This window comes from Hemitrygon akajei, chromosome 12 (genome assembly GCF_048418815.1).
Source record: "Hemitrygon akajei chromosome 12, sHemAka1.3, whole genome shotgun sequence".
Lineage (NCBI taxonomy): Eukaryota > Metazoa > Chordata > Chondrichthyes > Myliobatiformes > Dasyatidae > Hemitrygon > Hemitrygon akajei.
Genome location: NC_133135.1, coordinates 54,426,152 through 54,451,081, shown reverse-complemented (window position 1 = coordinate 54,451,081; position 24,930 = coordinate 54,426,152). Strand labels below are relative to the sequence as shown.

Here is a 24,930-nt window from a genome sequence, read left to right as displayed (position 1 = left end):
ACTTGGGCATAGAGTACAAGGAAGTGAAAACTTGGACCAAATTTATCAAACATTAGATCACAGCTGGAATATTTTGCACAGTTCTGGTCTCTACATAATAGACAACATGTGATTGGACTGGAGAGGATGCAGGAGGCTTTCAAGAATGCGGATGGCTGGGTTGAAATATCTTGGGAATAACAACAAGATAAGCATTTTTTTTACGCTTAGAGGGGTACAGCCCTGATTAAAGGAATGGGCCAGATCTCAGCAAAAAATAGAACAGTCTTAAAAATACCATTAATAATCTAATCTTTTGAGCGTGCTGCAACAAACAGAAAATGGTGGAGGAACTCAGCAAGTTAGGCAGTAGCTCTGCAACTCAGCAAAGAAATGGGCAGAAGTAGAATAAGCTGGGAGGAAGGGGGTGGAGGTGAGAGGGCAAAGAAATTACCGGAAGTTAGAGAAATTGATGTTCATGCCATTAGGTTAGAGACCACCCCATATGAAAAATGAGGTGTTCAAGAGGTTTTTTAGATAGGCACAGGAATATGCAAGACATGGAAAGGTATCAACATTGTCGAGGCAGAAGAGATTAGTTTAGTTCAGCAATTGATGACTAAGTTATTCAGTTCAGCACAACATTGTGGACTGAAGGGCCTATTTCTGTGCTGTACTGTTCATATGTTCTAATTAAAAACATAAGTATGTTTCAAGGTGACTATTGTGTCAGATTGTGTTGTGCCTGAGCATGTGTCCAACTCCCAGCAGGCTATATTTATCTTTCATGGTCCCTAGGAGTTCTTGGACAAGGTGTCTCCACACTTCGTTAAAGGAGAGTAGCTTTGCAAACATCAATGCGATCTCCAGCTGAGAAACTGATCTCTCCCGGCCCCAAACTTAGATCAGCTTGATGGCCTTTGGAAGCCTGCTGTAGTCAAAAGCATGTTTCATTGTTTTTAAATGCCTCAGATATACCAAGGCAATTAAAAACAGATCAAAGTGAATTAAATAATTTAACAAATAAAATTGTTTTAGAAATCATGAAAAGCAAAAATAAATATTTAGCTTAAAATACATCCACTTCTCTCAATTCCTCTGTCTCCACCACATCTGCATTCATGATGAGGCTTTTCATTCCAGAGTGAAAGAGATTTCTCCGTTTTCAAAGAAAGGGTCTTCCCTTCCTCCACCATCAATGCTGTCCTCAACCGCATTTCTTCCATTTAACACAAGTCTGCCCTCACCCCATCCTCCTGCCACCCTACCAGGGATAAGGATCCTCTTGTCCTCACCTACCACCCCACCAGCCTCCATGTCCAGCATATTTCCAATGGGATCCCACCGCCAAGCACATCTTTCCCTACCCCCCCCCCCCCCCACACCTTCTGTTTTCTGCAGGGATCACTTCCTACTCGACTCCCTTGTCCATTTGTCGCTCCCCACTGATCTCCCTCCTGGCACTTATCCTTGCAAATGGAACAAGTGCTACACCTGCCCCTACACCTCCTCCCTCACCACCATTCAGGGCCCCAGACAGACCTTCCAGGTGAGGCAACACTTCACCTGTGAGTCTGCTGGGGTCATGTACTGTGTCTGGTGCTCCCAGTGTGGCCTCCTGTATATCAGAGAGACCCAATGTAGATTAGGAGACCGCTTCATTGAGCACCTATGCTCCATCCGCCAGAAGAAGCAAGATCTCCCGGTGGCCACCCATTTTAATTCCACTTCCCATTCCCATTCCAATATGTCTATCCATGGCCTCCTCTACTGCCACGATGAGGCCACTCTCAGGTTGGAGGAACAACACCTTATAATCTATCTGGGTAGCCTCCAACCTGATGTCATGAATATTAATTTCTTGAACTTCCGGTAATGCCCCCCTTCACCATTCCCTATCCCCTTTTCCCTTTCTCACCTCCCTTTGGTGCTCCTCTCACTTTTCCTTTTTCCCTGGCCTTCTGTCCTCTCCTATTAGTTTTCCCCTTCTCCAGCCCTGTCTCTCCTTCACTAATCAACTCCCCAGCTCTTTACTTCACTTCTCCCCCTCCTAGTTTCACCTATCACCTTGTCTTTCTCCCTCCCCTCCCACCACCTTTTAAATCCACTCCTCATCTTTTTTTCTCCGGTCTTGCTGAAAGGTCTGAGCCCAAAAAGTGACAGGTTGCACCTGAACCCGAGGGAACCAAGATTCTCGTGCGCAGGTTTATTAGAGCTGTTGGGGAGGGTTTAAACTAATTTGGTAGAGGGGTGGGAACTGGAGTGAAGGGTCACAGGATAGGACAGATGGTAAAAAATCAAAGATAGCATGCAGTCAGACTATCAGGAAGAGCAGGCAGATGATAGGACATAATTGTAGCCAGCAGGGTGAGTACCAATGTATTAGGGATGGAGACTCAAAAAGGGTAGCAAATACAACACCCAGTGTTATATCTCAATGCATGGAGTACAAGAAGTAAGGTGGATAATCTTGTGCACTATTACAGATTGTCAGGTATGACCCTGTGGCCATCACTGAATCGTGGCTGCAGGAAGGTTGTAGTTGGGAGCTAAATGTCCAAGGTTTCACGTTGTATCGGAGGGACAGAGGGGTTGGTGCAGCTCTGCTGATAAAGAATGCATCAAATCATTAGAAAAATGTGACATAGAATCAGAAGATGTTGAATCCTTGTTGGTTGAGTTAAGAAGCTGTGAGGGTAAAAGGATGTTGACGGCAGTTATATACAGGCCTCCCAACAGTAGATAGATAGATAGATAGATAGATAGATAGATACTTTATTCATCCCCATGGGGAAATTCAACATTTTTTCCAATGTCCCATACACTTGTTGTAGCAAAAACTCATTACATACAATACTTAACTCAGTAATAATATGATATGCATCTAAATCACTAACTCAAAAAGCATTAATAATAGCTTTAAAAAAGTTCTTAAGTCCTGGCAGTTGAATTGTAAAGCCTAATGGCATTGGGGAGTATTGACCTCTTCATCCTGTCTGAGGAGCATTGCATCGACAGTAACCTGTCGCTGAAACTGCTTCTCTGTCTCTGGATGGTGCTATGTAGAGGATGTTCAGGGTTTTCCATAATTGACTGTAGCCTACTCAGCGCCCTTCGCTCAGCTACCGATGTTAAACTCTCCAGTACTTTGCCCACGACAGAGCCCGCCTTCCTTATCAGCTTATTAAGACGTGAGGCGTCCTTCTTCTTAATGCTTCCTCCCCAACACGCCACCACAAAGAAGAGGGCGCTCTCAACAACTGACCTATAGAACATCTTCAGCATCTCACTGCAGACATTGAATGACGCCAACCTTCTAAGGAAGTACAGTCGACTCTGTGCCTTCCTGCACAAGGCATCTGTGTTGGCAGTCCAGTCTAGCTTCTCGTCCAACTGTACTCCCAGATACTTGTAGGTCTTAACCTGCTCCACACATTCTCCATTAATGATCACTGGCTCCATATGAGGCCTAGATCTCCTAAAGTCCACCACCATCTCCTTGGTCTTGGTGACATTGAGACGCAGGTAGTTTGAGTTGCACCATATCACAAAGTCCTGTATCAGTTTCCTATACTCCTCCTCCTGTCCATTCCTGACACACCCCACTATGGCCGTGTCATCAGCGAACTTCTGCACATGGCAGGACTCCGAGTTATATTGGAAGTCAGATGTGTACAGGGTGAACAGGACCGGAGAGAGTACGGTTCCCTGTGGCGCTCCTGTGCTGCTGACCACTGTGTCAGACCTACAGTCTCCCAACCGCACATACTGAGGTCTATCTGTCAAGTAGTCCACTATCCAATCCACCATGTGAGAGTCTGTGATGTGGACCACAGATTCCAACAGGAAATAGAAAAGGCAATTCAAAAGGGCAATGTTATGAGAGTCATGGGAGATTTCAACATGCGGGTCGACTGGGAAAATCAGGTTGGAAATGGATCTCAAGAGAGTAAGTTTGCTGAATGCCTATGAGATGGGTTTTAGAGTAGCTTGTCGTTGATCCTATTAGAAGTCCAGCTATACTGGATTGGGTGTTACATAATGAACTGGATGTGATTAGGGAGCTTAAGGTAAAAGAATCCTTAGGAGACAGTGATAACAATATGATTGAGTTCAACTTGAAACTTGATAGGGAGAAGGTAAAGTCTGTATTTCAGTGGAGTAAAGGAAATTACAGTGGTATGAGAGAGGGGCTGGCTGAAGTAAATTGGAAGGAGATGCTGGCAGGGATGACAGTAGAGCAGCAATGGTGTGAAGTCAAAGCTAATGTTAAAGCAAAAAAGTGGGCATACAACAAAGCAAAAATTAGTGGGGAGACAGAGGATTGGGGAGCTTTTAAAACCCTACAGAGAGCAACTAAAAATCATTAGGAGGGAAAAGATTAAATATGAAAGCAAGTTTGCAAGCAATGTCAAAGTGGATAGTAAAAGCTTTTTCAAATATGTAAAAAATAGAAGAGAGATGGGAGTGAGTATAGGACCGGTAGAAAATGAGGCCGGAGATGACAGATGAGCTAAATGAGTATTTTGCATCAGTCTTCACTGTGGAAGACACTAGCAGTGTGCCAGGTGTTGAAGGGTGTGAGGGAAGAGAAGTGAGTGCAGTTACTATCACAAGGGAGAAGGTGCTCAAAAAACTAAAAGGCCTAAGGGTACATGGTCATGCACTTTAATAGTAGAAATAAATGTTCAGACTATTTCCTAAACAGGGAGAAAATCCAAAAATCTGAGATACAAAGGGACTTGGGAGTCCTTGTGCAGAACAACCTAAAGGTTAACTTGCAAGTAGAATTGGTGGTGATGGAGGCAATACAATGTTAGCATTAATATGAAGAGGATTTGTAAGGCACTGGTGAGGCCTCACCTTGAGTATTGTGAATAGTTTAGGCTCCTGATCTAAGAAAAGATGTGCTGGCATTAGAGAGAGTTCAGAGGAGGCTCACAAAGATGATTCTGGGAAAGAAAGGGTTATTATATAAGGAAACTTTGATAGTTCTGGGTCTGTCCTCGCTGGAATTTAGAAGATAAGGGGGGATCTCATTGAAATCTTTTGAATGTTGAAAGGCCTGGACAGAGTAGATGTGGAAAGGATGTTTCCCATGGTGAGGGAGTCTAGGACAAGAGCGCACAGCCTCAGGATAGAGGGGCATCCATTTAAAACAGAGATGTGAAGAAATTTCTTTAGCCAGGGGGTGGTGAAATTGTGGAATTTATTACCACAGGCAGCTGTGGAGGCCAGGTTGTTGGGTATATTTAAGGCAAAGCTTGATAGGTTCTTGATTGGACACAGCATCAAAGGTCATAGGGAGAAGGCGGGGGGAATGGGGCTGAGGAGGGGAATAACAGATCAGTCAAGATTGAATGGCGGAGCAGATTTGACAGGCCATGTGTCTTATGGTGTTATGGAAATGTCAGCTGTACTCTTTTCCATAGATGCTGCCTGGCATTGCTGAGTTCCACCAGCATTTTGTATATGTAGCTTAAAATACATTTCACTACAGTAAATTAAAAACAATATATAGTGAAATTAGAAATAATAAACAAAGCATATTCAGTAAGTTACTCAAATAATCAAGGGTGTTATTTATATGCCAGGAGTGGTTGGCACAAAGCACAAAACTAAATAACCCCAGACCCAATCAATCTGAAATTGGTGCTGTTCTCAAAGATGAGTCAGGCAATACTAACATCAGCACCTGACCTCCAGCACCTTTCTGACCTTTGCACTGCAGCACACCAAAGCAGCAGTTAAAGACATGAACATTATGTTCCAGTCGAGGCTAACTGGAGTGCTACCTGATCTATGTTTAATGGAAAGCCAAGCTTTTCTCGGTCTAGAAACCAACTGAAACCATAATAGACTGTTATTAAAGATTTTTTTAAAGTAACAAATTGATTTTTTAAAAATTTCTCCCTACTTTATGTTTCTGGCTCTATTTTCTTTCTCCAAATTAATTTTCTTCACTTTATGTGCAAGATTTATCAATAATTCAGCCAATTTCCATATTTTTGTCCCACTAAAATTTTTCATGGTTTATAGCTCATTAGTTTGGAGTGTGGCCGCAGGATCAGAGTCCAAGCCCAATTTTAAATATATAAAAAGAAGGGGTCAGGACTGGTATCGAGCGGCACCACGATTCCAGTTTATGCACTTTCCCTACTGTACACCAGTCAAGTATCTCAGAAGTCTATCTTTCGGACACCAAGATGGAAAAAAAAATTCAAAACAATTAACATCAGATTCTTTCAAATGTTTATATTTTTCAGGAGTTTATTAGCTTGAGCTAAATTAAGTTGATATGTAAGAAGATAAATTTAAGTTGCTTAAGAATAGTTAACTGCTTACATGTAAACAGAACTAGACTCCAGCAGTAATTCAGAAAGGAAAGCTAATTGAAAAACATAGTAAAAAATTGCAGAATTATGTTATTTTCACATCTGACTAAAACTGGAAATACCGGTAGATGATATTCTCAAAGGATGATGATCTGAAAATGAAAATGAGCATTTATGAGGGATGCAAAATTGTCCAAAAACACACAAGCTTATTTGTCAAATTTATGCCATTTCACCATCATTTTATTCCAGTTCAGGATTAACAATGAAATCCTGCCAGGGCATTTTATGAATGCAGACAGTAAAAAAACTTTCTAAATTGGGGTATAGGATAGCTGAATCAAATTTTATTTTAAGAGATATGTGAAGGCACACAATAAAATAGGCTTAAATCAGCATGCTTTCTTTAAGGGGAAATCTAGTCTGACAAATCTGTTGGAATTCTTTCAGGAAATAACAGACAGGATAGACAAAGGAGAGTCACTAGATGTTGTTCACTTGGATTCTCAGAAGGCCTTTGTCAAGATGACGCACATGAACTGCTAAATGATAGGAGCCCAAGGTAATATAGAAAAGACACTAGCATGGCTAGCTGGCAGAAGGAAAAGAGTGGGAATAAAGGGGGATTTTTCTGGTTGGCTGCCGGTGACTAATAGAGTTCCACAAGGGTTGATGTTGGGTCCTCTATTTTTTACGTTTTATGTTAATGATCTGGATGATGGAATTGATGGTTTTATGGCCAAGCTTGTGGATGATACAAAAATAGTTGGAGGGCAAGTAGCATTGAGGAAGTAGGGAGCCTGCCAAAGGATTAGGAAAATGGACAAAGGAGTGGCAGATGGAATGCAGTGTAGGGAAATGTCTGGCCAAGAAAAGGAATAAAGACAGAAGGAATAGAAGTGCAGACTATTTTCTAAGTGGGGAGTGAATTCAAAAATCAGAGGTGCAAAGCTTAACTTGCAGGCTGAGTTGGTAACAAGAAAGTCAAATACAATGTTTGTTCATTTTGAGAGGACTAGAAAATGAGCACGAGAATGTGATGCTGAGGCTTTAAAAGGCATTGGTCAGATGGCGTTTCACATACTGTGAGTCAGTTTTGGGGCTCACACCTAAGAAAGGGTGTGCTGGATTTGGAGAGGGTCCAAAGGAGATTTACGAGATTGGTCCTAGAAATGAAAAGGCTAACATGCAAGAAGCGTTTGATGACTCTGGACCTGTACTTAGTGGAGGTCAGAAGAATGAAGGGGGATCTCAGTGAAACATTCCGAATATTGAAAGGCCTCGATGAAGTGGATGTGGAGAAGATATTTCAGCTTATGATCTCTGGGGGGTTTTGCAATTACTTGCACGTTGTGTTTGATGGTTTTGCTACTGTTTGTGCATGGGAGGGGATGGGGGGCTTTGGGGTTCTAACGTTTCTCTGTCATTCATTCTTTGGGATTTTTCCTCTGTTTCATTAACATCTACGAAGAGTAAGGATTTCAGGTTGCATACTGTATACATTCTCTGATATTAAATTGAACCATTGAATCATTGAAATAGTGGGAGATTCTAGGACCAGAGGAAACAGCCCTAGAAGGAGATGAGGAAGAATTTATTTTGCCAGAGGGTGGTGAATCTGTAAAACTCATTGCTACAGGTGCTGTGGAGGCCAAGTTATTGTGTATATTTAAAGTGGAGGTTGACAGGTTCTTGATTAGTATTGACATTGGTGTTTACAGGGAGAAGGCAGGAGGATGAGGTTGAGTGGGAAAGTAAATCAGTTATGGTTAAATAGCAACGTAAACTTGATAGGCTGAATGGCCTAATTCTGCACCTGTCTTATGGTCTTTGTAACAACTGCTATTAAGAAAGCAGAGCTACAAATGAGATATTGTAAAGCATTTCAGTTGTTGTTGTGTTAATGGTAATTTAGACTCTCTTGATTGATAATAGGTGTCAGTTTATTTTTACTCTAATTTCCCGGTGCAATTGCATGAATAGGTAGGTGGATAAATAAAATGCTGTTGGTTAATACTTCTCTTGTGCTGAGTGCCTCCAGCATATACAAGTTAAGCTGCATTTCATTTGGTAATATAATATGATTCCATTATATACAGATCTGATTTGGTTAATAATCAGTATTTTTCTGACTGAAGTTTGCCGGATAGTTTAAAATGTGGCAATTTAGACACATATATGAAACCTCAGAGCAAAGTGGCAATTTTAAGCTAAATTTCAATGAGAGACTTCAATATTAAAAGGTTGAAGGTTTGTCCAACACCCTCAGATAGGAGGGTCTTTATGAGATGGTGCAGAATGTCATTAAGGCCTACAAAATATCAGACAGGTGGATCAGGGTGTGATTATGTTAGCTACTATTTACTAATATTATCCAATTCCTAGCAATACTCAACTAATTGCTGAAAGCAGGTTTGATTTTCAATTCGGCTAGGGCTGCAACTAATCAGATTATTCACTTAGGTCTGTACCATGATGTAAGCGTTTCTTTTGATGCATTTATCTTCAGCAATACAATCAATATCCTGGACAGTTTATCACGTAACAAGGTGCATAATTGTCAATTTGTCTCTAAGTTAATGGACTGTCCTAAAGATATGCAGATGATTGATGGTCAAAGCTAAATTACTGAGAAATTATCTTATGCCCTGAGATGTCATACTGCTACAAATTGAATTCGTAATGGTGGTTGGACTTTTCATAACTCCTTAACGTATGTGAAATGGCACTATTAAAGAGCAACCAACTATGCATCCTCCACTAGCAGCTAACTCCAGTAAATATTATAGAAAAGACCAAAAGATTTAGGTTGCAGCAGCAATAAAATAACATGGCATGTCTCACAGCCTCTCTACTAACAACATATTACACAGAAAATGAATTAATATACTTGTTACTGCCACCATTAATCCATATGGTCTTACTCTATTTAAGATATTTCCTTTTTCCTGTAGTTGGGAGAAATGTATATTATTCACAACCACTGACATTTAGCTGGGGTTTCATTTTAAGAGGCTGGTCTGATGTGATGACATTTTTATGTAAAAGTTTTCAGAGGCTTTTGCGTTTAGGTTTTGGGGTTCAATAGAATATGTAATGGGTTTCACTAAACATAAAACACCTTACTTTGTTTTATTTGCGAAAACCTACATTGGTGACCCCAATACTCTAGGATGATCCCAGAGTTATTGAACATGTCAGTCGATGCAGTCGTGTTGAAACTGCCAGAGGTTTTGGAGCAAAATACCATCGCTTGACTTGTACAAGCTAAGGCACGATCCACATTGCAAGAAATCTCCATCGATAACACCAAATATTTCTATGTGGTAGCATTGCACAGAAACTCCATGCTACAAGAGTGGTGAGCCTACTAGAACACCCACCTGAACATGATAAAGACGGATCACTGAAAACTCACCTCTCACAGACTTTTGGACTATCGGATTCAGAGCGCACCAAACAGTTGCTCTCCACGCCCGGCCTTGGCACTGGTAAACCTTCAGAGCTAATGTACCATGTGTTGTCTCTCCTTGGAAATCACCAATCCTTGTTTTATTTTTAAAGAACTTTTCATGCACCAAATGCCTGATCAAGTTTGCATAGCCTTGCTAATGCATCCGTGAAGGACTATAAGGAGCCTGCTAAAATGGTTGATAGTCTACAGTCAGCTAGCCAGTTGTGCATAATTCCTCCTCCTTTCTCTGCCTCAATAAACCCAGTCAGCCAGGCCTCCAGCATATGGACGCCTGCAGTTGTGAAATGACAATGCCGGGTCTGAGTTTTTACCATGCTTGCTTTGGTAGGAACGCTTGGAAGTGCCGACAGCCTTTCAGCTTTGATGGTGCCTGTGCATCAGGACGTCAGAGGTCTGTGATCACCATGAGCTCCAGCTGTCAGGGTCGTCTACTGTTCATTACGAACACCCTTTCAGAGTGATGCTTCCTGCGTGACACGGGTGCTCAGGTGAGTGTGCTGCCAGCACAGCCTATTCATGAGAAGGGAAAGTGTGACAAAACCTCATTGGAGGCCACCAACCGCAGCAGGGTCATGATGGAAGATGCTCGGCTTCTGTAGGCAATGTTACATATGGGACCGTCCTAGCTAAAGAGGCCACACCTCTGCTTGGCGTAGATTTCCTGTGTGCCCAAGGACTGTTAGTTGATCGTAAGAACTGCCAGCTTGTGGATGTCAGGGATTTAGGGTCGTTATCCTGCTCCCTCAGTAAGATCCCCACAACGACTCTGTCTAGAGCAGGCACCACCTCAGCAAGTCCACATTCTCTACTACAGTCACAAAATATGGGATTGAGCACCATGTTCACACAACCGGCCTGACGAATCACGCTTATGTGCATAGACTGGACCCAGAAAAGCTAGCAACCGTGAAGGCTGAACTTGCCAGTATGGAAAGACTTGGCATTGTACAGTGGTCGAACAGCCCCTGGGCTTCACCCCTCCATATGGTCTCTAAGTCCAATGCTGGTTGCTGCTGATGTGGCTAGTACCGATGCCTTATTGAGGCCACCACCCCTGACTGCTACCCAGTACCATACATCCAAGGCTCTTTGGCACGTTTAGTCAGAAAATTAATTTTTTCCAAAATCGATCTAGTTAGGGGCTAGTTAGGATCTAGTTAGTGTCTTGTGCTCAGAGGATATTCCCAAAACGGCTGTGGTAACCCCACTTGGCCTCTTTGAGTTTGTGCGCATACCACTAGGGCTGAAAAATGCAGCACACACTTTCCAATAGCTGATAGATGCTACATTAAAAGACTTAGATGTTCTTTCTGTTTATCTCAATGACATACTTGTTGCCAGTGCATCCAAATCTGAATACTTATCTCATCTCCACACACTTTTCCAGCACGTAAGCCAAAACAGGTTGATTATTAACCCTGGTAAATGCCAGTTTGGGTTGTGTACCATTGACTTTCTCGGCCATCACATCTTCCACAAAAGACCCCATAGCCAATACTATAGGTACCTCTGACTATACTGTGGGTGCTGTGTACAAACAGTTGGCTGGAGGCGAGTGACAACCTCTTCAGCTGGCAGCTTCAGCCTCTAGAAAGGAAGTACATCATGTTTGACCATAAGCTTCTCAGCCTCTGTCTAGCTGTCTACCATTTTGGTTTTCTTCTAGAGAGTCGCCAGTTCACTGCATTTGTTGACCACAAACTCCTCATGCACACAGTGGCCAAAATATCAGACCCTTGGTCTGCATGGCAGCAACATCACCTGGCCTACACATCCAAGTTTACAACTGATATTCAACATTTCAGGGGGAAAATAATGCTGTGGCTGATTGCCTTTCATGGCCAACTGTTGAGGCTCTACACATAGGGGTTGACTATGCCAGAATGGCAGCCAACCAAGTTACTGCCCCAGTTACGGCTTACTGAACAGCAGTCATGGGCTTGCAGTTGGCTGACATTAAGTTTGGAGAGGATAGGGTTTCTCTCCTCTGCCATATTTCAACCAGTCACCCTCACCCCACCATCACGCCCACAAGCTGCAGACGGATTGGTTTTAATTCCAAACATGGCCTCTCACATCCGGGCCGAAAGGCCTCACAGAAACTAAAGTTGAACTGAAGTTTCTTTGGCATGGCCTCAGAAAGGATGTGGGTGATTGGACTGCAGCCTGTGTGGAGTGCCAGTAAGCAAAAATTAACTGTCATGTTCGAGTGCCATTAGCACCTTTTGAGGTCACTGAGAGATGGTTTGACCATGTCAATGTGGACCTTGTTGGTCCTCTTACACCGTCCCGCGGTTTCACGCACCTCCTTACTATGGTGGACCATACCACCAGGTGGCCAGAGGTCATCCCTCTAGCATTGACAATGGCCACAGATGTGGCCTGGGCATTCATTAGCACCTGGTGAACCTTGCTCAGATTGGCACCCCATCTGATATTTCCTCTGAACGTGTCCCCAATTCATTTCAGACCTCTAGGCTGCAATGGCCCAGAACCTAAGCATTAGGCTACATCACAGCACGAAGATCAATGGCCTATTCAAGTAGTTTCACTGCTCCTTAAAGGCTGCTCCGAGGCCTTCCCTGATGGATGAATGTTGGCATGATCGTCTCCCGTGGGTCCTGCTGAGGCTCAGAACAACTCCAAAGGAGGACCTGCAGTTGTTCAGGGCAGAGTTGGTCTACATGCAGCCTTTATAAGTGCCGGGAGATTTCATTCCTGATGCCACAACCACCTGATCGGCCTCTCAACAGCGTTTCGCCCTCCTCATTAAATTCAATTCCTTTTCACCTGTTCCTACATCCCATCGTGCCAGACAGCACCCTTGGGTTCCTGCTGACCTACATTCAACCTCATTTGATTTTGTCCGCCATGATATACACCAACAACCCCTTAGGCCCTCTTACAATGACCTGTTCCATGTTTTAGAATGGAGAGAAAAGTCACTTATCATAGATTAGAAGGGTAAACCTGAACGTATTTCAGTAGCTTGTCTTAAACCAGCCCAGCAAGACTTGGAGTATTCCACTGCCACGCTCCTGGTGTCACAACATGACCATGAGCCTGTTGATGTAGCTCTGGACGAGCCAGAGGTATCTGTTATTCCTCTGTCCATGGAACACAGGATCCAAGCTGAGCGGCCTGTTCAAGCTTCCGACAGGCTCACAATGGCAGTTTTAGGGAATTCTGGAGGTGGGGGGCGGGGAGCTTAGATTGGGTAATGGAATTGGATGAAATGTACATAACTCACTGATGCACCATCAATAACTCTCGGAGACATAAGGCGAGAGATAGGCTTTTATTAGCTGGAAGAGAGAGCACTATCAGCAGCAAGAGACCATCAGACAACATCCTGGAGACTGAGGGAGGAGCAGTGCCTCCAATCACCTTTATACAGGGGTCAGTGGGAGGAGCCACAGGAGCAGTCAGCGGGGGGGGGGGGGGGGGGGCGTGTCCAGACAGGTATATGTAGTTCACCACACTCACAACCACCAAAACCGAGTTTCACTTTAACAGGCTGGTCTGATGTGATTATGTTTTTACATAAAGATTTTTAGCACACTTCACGCTTCAAGCCACCTCACGTCGTTACATTTCTGAACAGCTAAAGTTCCCTTTATTCTACCTGTCAATACCATCACAGTCTCTATAAGAAGACTAAAAGACCAAAAGAGAGCAGTCCAGGTGTTCTCAAACCAGAAACCATCGATGAACCAGGAGATACACTCCCTACTGACATCTAGGTCTGCAGTAGTAAAATCAAGTGACCCTGACATTTACAAGAAATCAAGATATGAGTTGGGCCTCAATCGTGACAGGAGAAAAGTCCATGGAAAGACATGTAGTATGGGAATGGAGAGTCGAATTGAAATGGGTAGCTACTGAGAGATCCTGGTGTACAAAACGAAGTTGCTTGACAAAATGATCCACTAATTTGCATCAGTTCTGATTGAGGAAGCTGCCTTTGGAGTACTGCATACAATAAACGACCCCAACAGACTCACAAATGAAACAATGTCTTACCTGAAGGACTGTTTGGGCCCCTGAATGGTGATGAGAGAAGAGGTGTAGTGCTTGTCACACTTGTGGGAAAAAGTGTCAGGAGGGAGATCAGTAAGGAGGGATGAGTGGATAAGGGAGTCAGGATACCTCATATTCCATCTGGGTGGCTTCAAACGTGATAACGTAAGCATCGATTTTCTAACTTCTAATAATCACTGCCCTCTATTCCTGTCTCTCCTCTTTTCTCTCTTTCTCTATTTCTCATTCTGATTAACCTCTCACCTGCCCTCATGACCTACCAATACCCCCCTCTGATTTCCCATCTTCACCCTTTTTAAAATGGTCCATTGTCATCTCCTATTAAATTCCTTCTTATTCAGTCCTTTACCTATTCCACCAATCACCTCCCAGCTTTTCATATCATCGCTCTTCCCCTTACCCCTCACCGGGTCTCTCACACCCTCTGCCAGCTTGTACATCACCATCCCCACCATATTATTCTGGCTTCTACCCCTTTCCTTTCCAGAAAGGTCTCTGCCCGAAACATCGACTATTCATTTCACTCCATAGATCCTGCCTGATCTGTCCTCTTCCAACATTTTGTATGTGCTTCTCAAGAATTCCAGCATCAACACAATCTCTTGTGCGCATAAGCAAAGACATAAGAACATAAGAAGTAGGAGCAGGAGTAGGCCGTCCGGACCATCGAGCCTGCTCCACCATTCAATAAGACCATGGTTGATCTGACATGGCTCATGTCCACCTACCCACCTTTCCCCATTACACTTAATTCCCCACTCACCCCAGATATTCTGTCTTCAACATTCACGTATTAAGCATGAGACACAAAAGCCTGAAAGGTTCAAGGAGAGCTTCAACATTGCTGTTACAAGAATACTACCTTGTTCTTTAATGCAATAACCATAAGATGGACTCGCTGCCTAATAATCTACCTCATTAAGATCCTGTACCTTGTTCATTTGCACTGTACTTTCTCTGTAGCTGTTATGGTTTGTTCTGCATTGCTATTTTTTTTACCTTGTTCTACCTCAGAGCACTGTGTAATGATTTGATCTGTAGGAACAGAATGCAAGGCAAGCTTTTCACTGTATCTTGGTATATGTGAGAAAAATAAACCAATTCCAACTCCTTTCCCACCTCTCTACCACTGAATACTAATTTCTGCTTTCCCTACAATAACATTCAATCATTTGGAAGAACTCAGGGCTTAAGCAGCATCTGTGGGTAATTGACAATATTTGGAATTGAAATCCTGCATCAAGCTTCACTTCATTCACCCCTCTCCCCCAGTTCCAATGAAGAGTCTTGGAACGGAAACATTTCCACAAACACAGTTTGACGCTGACTGCTTTCAGCATTTTATGTTTTAATTTCACTTTTTCAGCTTCTGTTTTTCTTAATTTTCATTCCCTGTAAATTCTCTGTTGCGTCTAATTTTTTGCCTGTACAGCTGGGAATAGAATGAAGCTGAAAATAATACACATGCAGCATTATACAGAAAATACAGGATCTTGAAAAGACACATCTAGTAACTAATATTGTCACAGTAACTTATTGATGAAGGCCACTCTGAGAAAGATATTTGAATTCAAAGATCTGTGAGCTGAAGTTTAATTGTCATGTAGTAAAGCTATCAGTAACTGTGCAGTCAGGTATAAGTGGTCAAATATTGTTTCAAAATCTGGGAAAAAATGACTGCACTGCCACATCCAAGGATCTTGTGCTCTGATTTATGTCTAGCAAATACTACAGTCATATGTGAGAGGGAGCAATCATTTGCAGAAGGGTTTAAAATAAAGCCACACACACAAAATGCTGGAAGAACTCAGCAGTCCAGGCAGCATCAATGAAAGGAGTATAGTCAACATTTTGGGCCGAGATCCTGCATCAGCAGTGCGGTTGAAGGGTCTCGGCCTGAAACATAGACTGTACTCATTTCCAAAGACGCTACTTGGACTGCTGAGTCCCTCAAGCATTTTGTGTGTGTGTTGCTTGGATTTCCAGCATCTGCAGATTTTCTCTCGCTTGTGGAGGGTTTAAATTAATTTGGTATGCCCATAGATAATATTTGATTTAGATAATACATACTCTTTGATTTTTCAAGTTATTTTTATTTCAGATTTTCCTGAAGGCAGATGTGGAGATGACCAAGGAAGGATAATGTAGTTTGGAGAGCCCTTGCTTTCTGAATGCCAAAGAATTAGCTCTAGTAAAGTCTGAAGCATCAGTAGACGCAACATTCTAAGATGCATAAATCATGCTTACCATGGTAAAGTAAAACAACACTAAATGTAAGTGGTTCTAAAATATTTAAGAATGGAAATTATGCAAAACCAATTCCTGATGGAATGATTCCTTACTTAAGAAAGAGATTGAACTTGTATTACTCTACAGACAACTGGGTTTCTCCATCTCTCTCACTCTGATTTTCTCTCTCTTGTTCACTTGCTGCCTAAACCAATTACCCTGTTCCAGTTAGGCTCGGTGTAAAGCCCATCGTTCCCCTCTGTGTTGCTGTTCACAAACTGCACAAATTGCTGTCAGCAATACATCCATCCTTTCTTCAAGATAGTCAACATTCTTCTAACTACAGTGACTGATGCAAAAAAGTTTTAAAAGCTATATCACATGGTATACAGTTCCTAAAAGTAAATACACACTCATGTATACTGCCTGAGACCTGTCTTGATGAAGGATTTCAGCCCGAAATGTCAACTGCTTATTCCTTTCCATAGATGCCACCTGACCTGCTGAGTTCCTCCAGCACTTCGTGTGTGTCTCATCTATACTGCATTGGTTCACCTTAAAAACAAGCCCATGTAGATCTTCAACTGCCTGAAAATATATTCGAACTAACACATAACTACTTCCATATGTGAAATCAAACATTTTATTATTTTACTATTCTTTCTTTATATATTTCAATAAGATTGCCACTCATTCCTCTGTATTCAAGGGATTTAGACTCAACCTGCTTAACCTATACAGTATAACAAACTGGTAGTATGTGAATCTTCAATCATTAATTTGTGTTTCTGCATTCTCAATTGTAATCCTGTAATTGCAGATCACATTGTAACCTTCCTTATTTGGGAGCAATTCTATGCATAATTGTCCCCATGTAGCTCCTCCAGTGCTCTATATAATCAGCAGAAGTCTCTATTCTTGTATTCACATACTCTTGCAAGGAAGGCCAATATACCATTTGCTATGTTCACTTTCAGTGATTCGTGTGGAAAAACAACCAGGTTCACTTTTGTATCTTTCACCATTTAGGAAGTATTGTTCCTTATTACTTCTCCTACATCACATTTTTCCACACTATATTCTATCTGCCATAGACTTGTTTATTCACACTGCCTCTCCACATCTCCCCAGAGCCTCAATACAATCTCCTTATTGTACACACTGTCAGCTGGAATTGTGTTGTCAGCAGGTTCCTATATCCTATCTCTTTTGTTGAAGGTTAATGTTCATCTAACAGTAGAGGTTGGTATTTCATTGTATCAAAAAAGCCACATAGTACTCAGCTCTCAAATGTACATGATGTAGAGATGTTGTGTGATAATTGGCATAAAACAAATGGAGATCAATGAATGAAATTTGTAGAGAGGAAAGAGGGAGCCACATGCTTCTAAACAACAGGTTGATAGCACAGTAAAGAAGACAAATGGCATTCTTGCCACATTAGTTGAGGAAATGAGCTCTGGAGCTGGGAAGTTATGTTGCAGCTTTATAAAACTCTAGTTAGGCTGTAGCTGGAGTATTGCTTTCACTTCTGGTTTCCCCATTATAGGAAGATGGATGTCAAGGCTTTGGAGAGGGTACAGAAGAAATTTACCAGGAATCTGCCTAGATTAGAGGATATGTGCTATAAGAGAGGTTGGGCAGGGTTGGGTTGTTTTGTCTGGAGCAGCAGAGGCTGAAAGTAGATCTGATAGAGCTTTATCAGATTATGAGGGACATAGATAGAGTAGGGAGCTGATTTCTTTTTCCCAGAGTTGAAATATCTAATACCAGAGGGCATGCTTTTAAGGTGAGGGGGGGTAAATTCAGGGGAGACGTGTAGGGCCATTCTTTTTTACTCGGAGAGTGCTGGGTGCCTGGAATATGCTGTCAAGGGTGGTAGTGTAGGCAAATACAAAAGAAGCAATCATGAGGCTCTTAAACAGGCAGATGAACTTGCAGGAAATGGAAGAATATGGACATTATGTAGGCAGAAGGGATTAGTTTGAGATTAGTTTAAACTAGATTACTAATTTATTTAGATCAGCAGAACATCATGGGCTGCAAGGTCTGTCCCTCTGCTATAATGTTCTACATTTATTAGGACATTGCTACAAGCGAGAGCAAGAAACTGGAAAATTATTACAGAAACACAGAAAACATAGAAACAGAAAGCAGGAGCAGCAGCATGCTATTCAATTTTTAAGCCTATTCAACAATTCAGTATGATCATGGTTATTCTTGCAAATTCAGTGCCCAGTTCCAGCTTTCTTACTATATTCACTGATCTTTCTTGACCTCAGAACAATACTTAACTCTTAAAAAAATCAATTTAACAATTAGACTGCAACTGCTTCTTGTGGTAGAGAATTTCATGAGCTTTGCACACTCTTGGAAAAGAAATGTCCCCTTATCTCAATCTTGCTGATGCTCCATTATCTGCAGATTGTCCTAGACTCCTGAACATTTTTTCTGCATCTAATCTTTCAGTACTATTAAGTATCTGTGTGATCCCCTTTCTTTCTAAACTCTAACGTATATAAGCTAAATTGACCCAATCTCTCTTCACATGTCAGTCCTGATATACCCAGAATCAGTCTGGTGAACCTTCCCTTAACTCCCTTCCTATCAAAAACAAGCTTCCACAGATAAGGAGAACAAAGTTACACACATTGAGACATGGGGCTACAGCCATCTTTTGCTGCCTGGGAACTCGATCCATGACAGCATTTCTGATTTCCTAACCATCCAAGTTGTGAACTATTCACAGGAATGGAACTTGTGAGAACCTGTAAGGAGATAGTAGGGCAAATGACTTTGGTTGAAATGCTAGATATTGAGGACTATCTTAAAGGAAAGAGAGGCAGAGAAGCTGAGAGATTCGAGGAAAGAATTTTAAATTGTGCACAGGAAATGAATCACTAATTGATTTGAATTTGTTTCTGAGTTGAGCAGCGTAACATTAAGCTGCCATACTCAATGCTCTCAAAACTGCACTGATGCAAAAACAATGGATCTAATATAATTGTGCCATGGGCTAATTCAGAGTTGAAAGGATTAAAACACGAAAGCAAAGAAAGTAACATTTTCAAAAAATGATGCAAGTCAGAACTAAACACAGAAAATTCATTTCTGAGGAGTACATAGCAAATGTGCAGTCCACACCTTAGAGAAATTAATGACTTGATTGACTTAATACCAGTTTCTCCCTCAATGTGAACTTTTTTATTTTCACATTGCAAGATCTGTGGCAAGTTTCCATTATATTCTGTTTTCAGTAAGAACACTAAAATCCAAAAATTGATGTTTTATGTATACTTTTAAAGGCAACTTACAATTCACTGTAATGCGAACTGTTCGTGTGTCTGAAATTGACACATCGTTGTTTGCGATACATTCATAGACTCCAGCTTGGTTCCGAGTAATGCCAGAAATCTCGAGGTATTCACCTTCGCTGATAAAATCTTTTGCTGAAATGTAAAAACAATGTTAAAAGATCAAAATATGCTTGGCTACAAGATTTATAATTTGAGATGAATACTTTGTGAGATATATTTTGATAAAGGCATTAAGAATTGCTCATACCGTGCATCGAGGAAAACCAGACAAATGACCTTTTGAAAATAAAAACTAGTACTTAAATGTCGCAGACCAGGTCTGTATAATCATGATCCCTGTAACTGTTCCTGTACATATCTTTGAAACCTTGCACATACTGACCAGACTGCAACTATTCCAGTAATAGAGTTCAGTGACCCTTCAACAACGAGGATTTATTCCACTTTTAGTTCTTACATTAGGTAATCTGACATCAATGGAATGAGCTGAGATGGAAACAGCTTTACTTGTCTCAGGAATGCTAATATTAACTGGTTTTGTTCATCATATACATAAAAAGAAATGAAATACAGAAGTTATATACAATCACCTTCTTAAGTTTCTTAATCCATATGTAAAATATAGTAAAGGGACATCTTCGTGGTTACTTTTTAAATTAATATCAGAAATATAACAAATACAATCGAACTTCAGTCACCAGCTTGAGTAAATGTATTTAATCTTTGTCACTAGTACAGGAAGATCAATGTAATGGCCACAGTTCCAGTCTGTATTGAAGCTCAAGCTGCCTGCTGGAATGTAATTGGCATTTTATGATGAAGACCAATTAGCCTTCGATAATTTCTGACTTATCAGATATGATAGGGTCTTTTAAGAGACTTCTGGATAGGTACATGGAGCTTAGAAAAATAGAGGGCTATGGGTAACCCTAGGTAATTTCTAAAGTAAGTACATGTTTGGCACAGCATTGTGGGCCGAAGGGCCTGTATTGTGCTGTAGGTTTTCTATGTTTCTAAATTTCTATGTTCTAGTCTACACCCAATACTGTATGAATACTGATATAGATAAATAAAGGAGAGTGCAGATTAAAAAATGCTTTCCTTTAACCATTATAAAACAGAATTTTAGGGTGTGCTCTTTAAAAATCCTTGATCAAGACTCAGCCTTAATGGTTCTCTTCACCTTCCAGGTGGTCAGGAGGATGAATCAGGAATCAGGAGTTGTGTAACAGGAACATAGACAGGTGAATGATGACGATGCTTCCATTAATCAAATTTTGCCTGGAAGTTTAGAACTGCTTTTCTTATGCCGTGCTTTAACCACAATGAGAGATTAACATAAAGGTTTAAAAAGTTAGTTATTACAGGAGATGGGGAAAGCTTCTGTGACTGCAGTGGGTCACTACAGTGAAAAAGAGTTTTGACCAGCAACCAATCGGCGTTTCGGATTGACTAGCAAGAGCAAATTAAAGGAAGGCAGGGGTAAGCACAGTGACCTTGTCGCAGGGACCATCGTGTGGTGATTTTGAGGCGTTAGCTTTCCAAGGCTTCAGTCAGAGAAAACAAAGAAAAGAAAAGCTCTAGGTTGAATTTCTTTTTCTCTTCCCTTCTTTATATCTGTTCAGCTAGGACAAATGCTAGACTAGGTAGCTGAATGCTTCTCTTGCAAGATGTGGGAAGGCAGGGAGACCTCCAGTGCCCCTGATGACTACAACTGCGAGAAGTGCATCCAGCTGCAGCTTCTAACAATCCACGTTAATGAGTTGGAGCTGGAAATGGATGAACTCTGGATCACTTGGAAGGCTGAGGGAATCATAGATAGGATGTATAGAGAAGTAGTTACACCAAAAGTGCAGGAGGCAGAAAACCGGGTGACAGTCGAGAAAGGGTAAAGGGGTTAAGGAGCTAGTGTAGAGTACCCCAGTGGATACTGTCAGGGGAGCTGACCCAACAGGGGAAAGTCACAGTGGTCGGGTCTCTGGCACTGAGTCTACCTCTGTGACTCAGAAGGGAAGTGTGGAGGAGAAGCACACTGTGGTGATAGGGGATTCGTTAGTTAAGGGAATGGACAGGAGGTACTGTGGGTGAGAACGAGGTTCCCAGATGATACATTGCCTCCTGGGTGCTAGGGTCCAGGATATCTTGGATTGAGTCCTCAGCATTTTTAAGAGGGAGGGTGAGCAGCCAGAAGTTGTGTTCTATGTAGGTACCACTGAAATGGATAGGATGAGTGATGCAGTTCTACATAGGGAGTTCAGGGAGTTAGGTGCTAAGTTAAAGAGCATAATAAGAGAAAGAGAAATAAGTATTTTGCATCAATCGTTATTGTGGAAGACACTAGTAGTATGGCAGAAGTTCCAGATATCAGGGGTCATGAAGTGTGTAACGTTACCACAACTAGAAAGAAGGTTCTTGGGAAACTGAATGGTCTGAAGGGACATAAGTCACCTGGAAAAGCTGGTGTACACCCCAGGGTTCTGAAAGAGGTGACTGAAGAGATGGTGGAGGAATTAGTAATGGTCTTTCAAGAAACACTACATTCTGAAATGGTTCTGGAAGACCGGAAAGTTGCAAATGTCACTCCACTTTTCAAGAAGGGAGAGAGGCAGAAGAAAGGAAACTATAAGCCAGTTAGTCTGACCTCAGTGTTTGGGAAGATGTTGGAGTCGGTTATTGAGGATGAAGTCTCAGGGTACTTGGAGGCTCATGATAAAATAGGCCATGGCCAGTATGGTTTCCTCAAGGGAAACTCTTGCCTGACAAATCTTCTGGAATTCTTTGATGAAATAACAAACAGGGTCGACAAAATGGAATCAGCTTATGTTGTGTACTTAGATTTTCAGAAGGCCTTTGACAAGGTGCCACACATGAAGCTGCTTAACAAGCTATGAATCCATGATATTACAGGATAGATCCTAGCATGGATGAAGCAGTGGCTGATTGGCAGGAGGCAAAGAGTGGGAATAAAGGGAGCCTTTTTTGGTAGGCTGCCAGTGACTAGTGGTGTTCCACAGGGGTCTACATGGGACCAATTTTTTTTACATTATATGTCAATGATTTGAATGATGGAATTGATGGCTTTGTTGCAAAGTTTACAGATGATATGAGGATAGGTGGAGGAGCAGGTGGTTTTGTGGAAGTAGAGAGGCTACAGAAGGACTTAGACAGATTAGGAGAATGGGCAAGGAGATGGCAGATGGAATACAGTGTTGGTAAGTGTATGGTCATGCACTTTAGTAGAAGATATTGAAGAGCTGACTATTTTCTCAATGGAGAGAAAATACAAAAAAAAACTGAAACGCAAAGGGACTTGGGAGTCCCTGTGCAGGATTCCCTAAAGGTTAATTTGCAGATTGAGTCTGTGGTGAGGAAGGCAAATGCAATGCGTTTCAATGCAAATTCATTTCAAGAGGACTAGAGTATAGAAGCAAGGATGTACTGTTGAGACTTTATAAAGCACTGGTGAGGCCTCACTTGGAGTATTGTGAGCAGTTTTGGGCCCCTTATCTAAGAAAGGATGTGCAGAAATTGGGACGGTTAAAAAGAGGCTCACAAAAATGATTCCAGGTTGAATGAATTGCCACATAAAGAGTGTTTGATGGCTGTGGGGCTGTACTCACTGGAATTAAGAAAAATGAAGGTTGACCTCATTGAAACTTAACAAATGGTGAAAAGCATTGATAGAGTGGATGTGGAGGGGATATTTTCTATGGCGGAAAAGTCTAAGACCAGAAGTCACAGCCTCAGAATAGAGGGGTGTCCTTTTAGAATGGTGATAAGGAGAAATTTCTTTAGCCAAAGGGTGGTGAATCTGTGGAATTCTTTGCCACAGGCAGCAATGGAGGCCAAGTCGTTGTATATTTAAGGTAGAGGTTAATAGATTCTTGATTGGTCAGGGCATGAAGGGATATTAGGAGATTGGGGCTGAGAGGAAAATTGAAACAGCCATGATGAAATGGCAGGGCAGATGCAATGGGTCAAATAATCTAATTCTGCTCCTATATCTTATGGTCTTATATCAGAAGTAAACATATAAAAATTTGTAAACACTTATCAGGTCAGAGAGCATCAACAGAAAGAGCTTCCAGATCAAACACTCTTCCGTCAGCCCTGGGAAGGAGAGAAGATTTACTTGACTTGTTGAGTGTTTCCAGCGATATTTGTTTTTATTTCAGAAGCTCAACTCCAATGGCCCAGAAATTCTGAGAAGATAGCCAATTGTGCTTGCTGCTTTCCTAACTGCCATGTCAGTACTTACCTAAGGATTTGTGAGCCCCAAAGTGACCTACAGAACCTACATGACCTCGAAAAATGCTAAGTTCCACTCACAGAAAATGGACTGACTGCTCACTAAGTCACACATATCCACTAAGTGTCAAACCTACCAATAAAATGAATGCTTCTGAATATCTTTGACATTTACTAAAATATAAAATGGTATTGCAAAGCAGTGAAGCTACAATCTTTCAAAGAAAATCACAAATACACCACAAATCAACACAACATATTTAAGTTAACTAAGTTAATTCAAGTTGGTGTGAATTACATTTTACCTTCTCAACCAGTTCTTCTTAATGTAATGATTATGCAAAGAATGTCAACCACTGAGAAACTGCCAGAAGAAAATATTCTGCTCCTAGACTCCATGAACAGTCCAATGTGAGAGAACAGTCAGATATTAAGTGCAAAGGATCTAAATTTCAGGATTTCCATGTCACAAACAGAATTGCTGCTGTTTCTCAGTAATTTCTGGTTCATTGTGCCTTTTCCCTGACCATTAGTACAATGTTATCCAAAAGCAATTGCTGATTAGACATGGACTGATGGACACAGACTGATTAGACACAGACTTATGGCTTTATTTCCTTAGGACTAATTTTAATTCCTTTCTCTTCTTCAGCAGATCATCTGGAATGAATATGACTTGCATTAGCTTTAAGTACGCACGCAGAAAAAGAAACTCATGGTTGTATGTGGTGACATGTATGTACTCTGATAATAAATTTACTTTGAACTTTCGAAATTTGAACTGTGTTAGGTGCTTTGTGGAACCTGCAGAAGTACCACTATTGGCACATGGCGGACGAGTGGTTGGCTTCCGAGTGTTACTTCCACCATTTACACAGAGCAACAAATTGATTTGCTGTTTTTAAAGCCGATTTTGAACGGCTGTGGTCCAGGGATACCCAGCAGTCAGTGGAGATGTTGGAGTTCTTCATCCACCTGATAATCTCTTGTCTTGGTAGAGCTTGGAATAAATCACCAGCTTCTGGAGATTGCTATCAGGTATTCAAGCAATTTGGCCTGCCCAATGAAGCAACCATAATTAGTGCCTTAATAGTGGGGATGTTGGCTTGGGAGAGAATACTCGAGGTTGACTCACTAAATGTGGCAGTGGATCTGGAGAAATTTGTTAAGCAACATTGGTGGTACCTCTCCACACAGTGAGATGCCCACTGGAGGTACTCCATGTTCAGAAACATATAGAACAATGAGGGTCATTGTGTCTGGGATTCTGATCTGGATCAGATGACAAAAAGCTGTGCTGGGACAT

The 24,930-nt window shown here is 41.6% G+C and overlaps 1 protein-coding gene across 1 annotated transcript in view; it reads right to left on the bottom strand.

The window, feature by feature from the left end:
- Positions 1 to 24,930, bottom strand: part of negr1 (neuronal growth regulator 1) — a 434,855-nt gene that overhangs the window by 90,066 nt on the left and 319,859 nt on the right. The window contains exon 4 of the mRNA XM_073063112.1: positions 19,374 to 19,508. Within this exon, the coding sequence (XP_072919213.1) occupies positions 19,374 to 19,508 (135 nt within the window). The remainder of the gene's footprint in view (positions 1 to 19,373; positions 19,509 to 24,930) is intronic.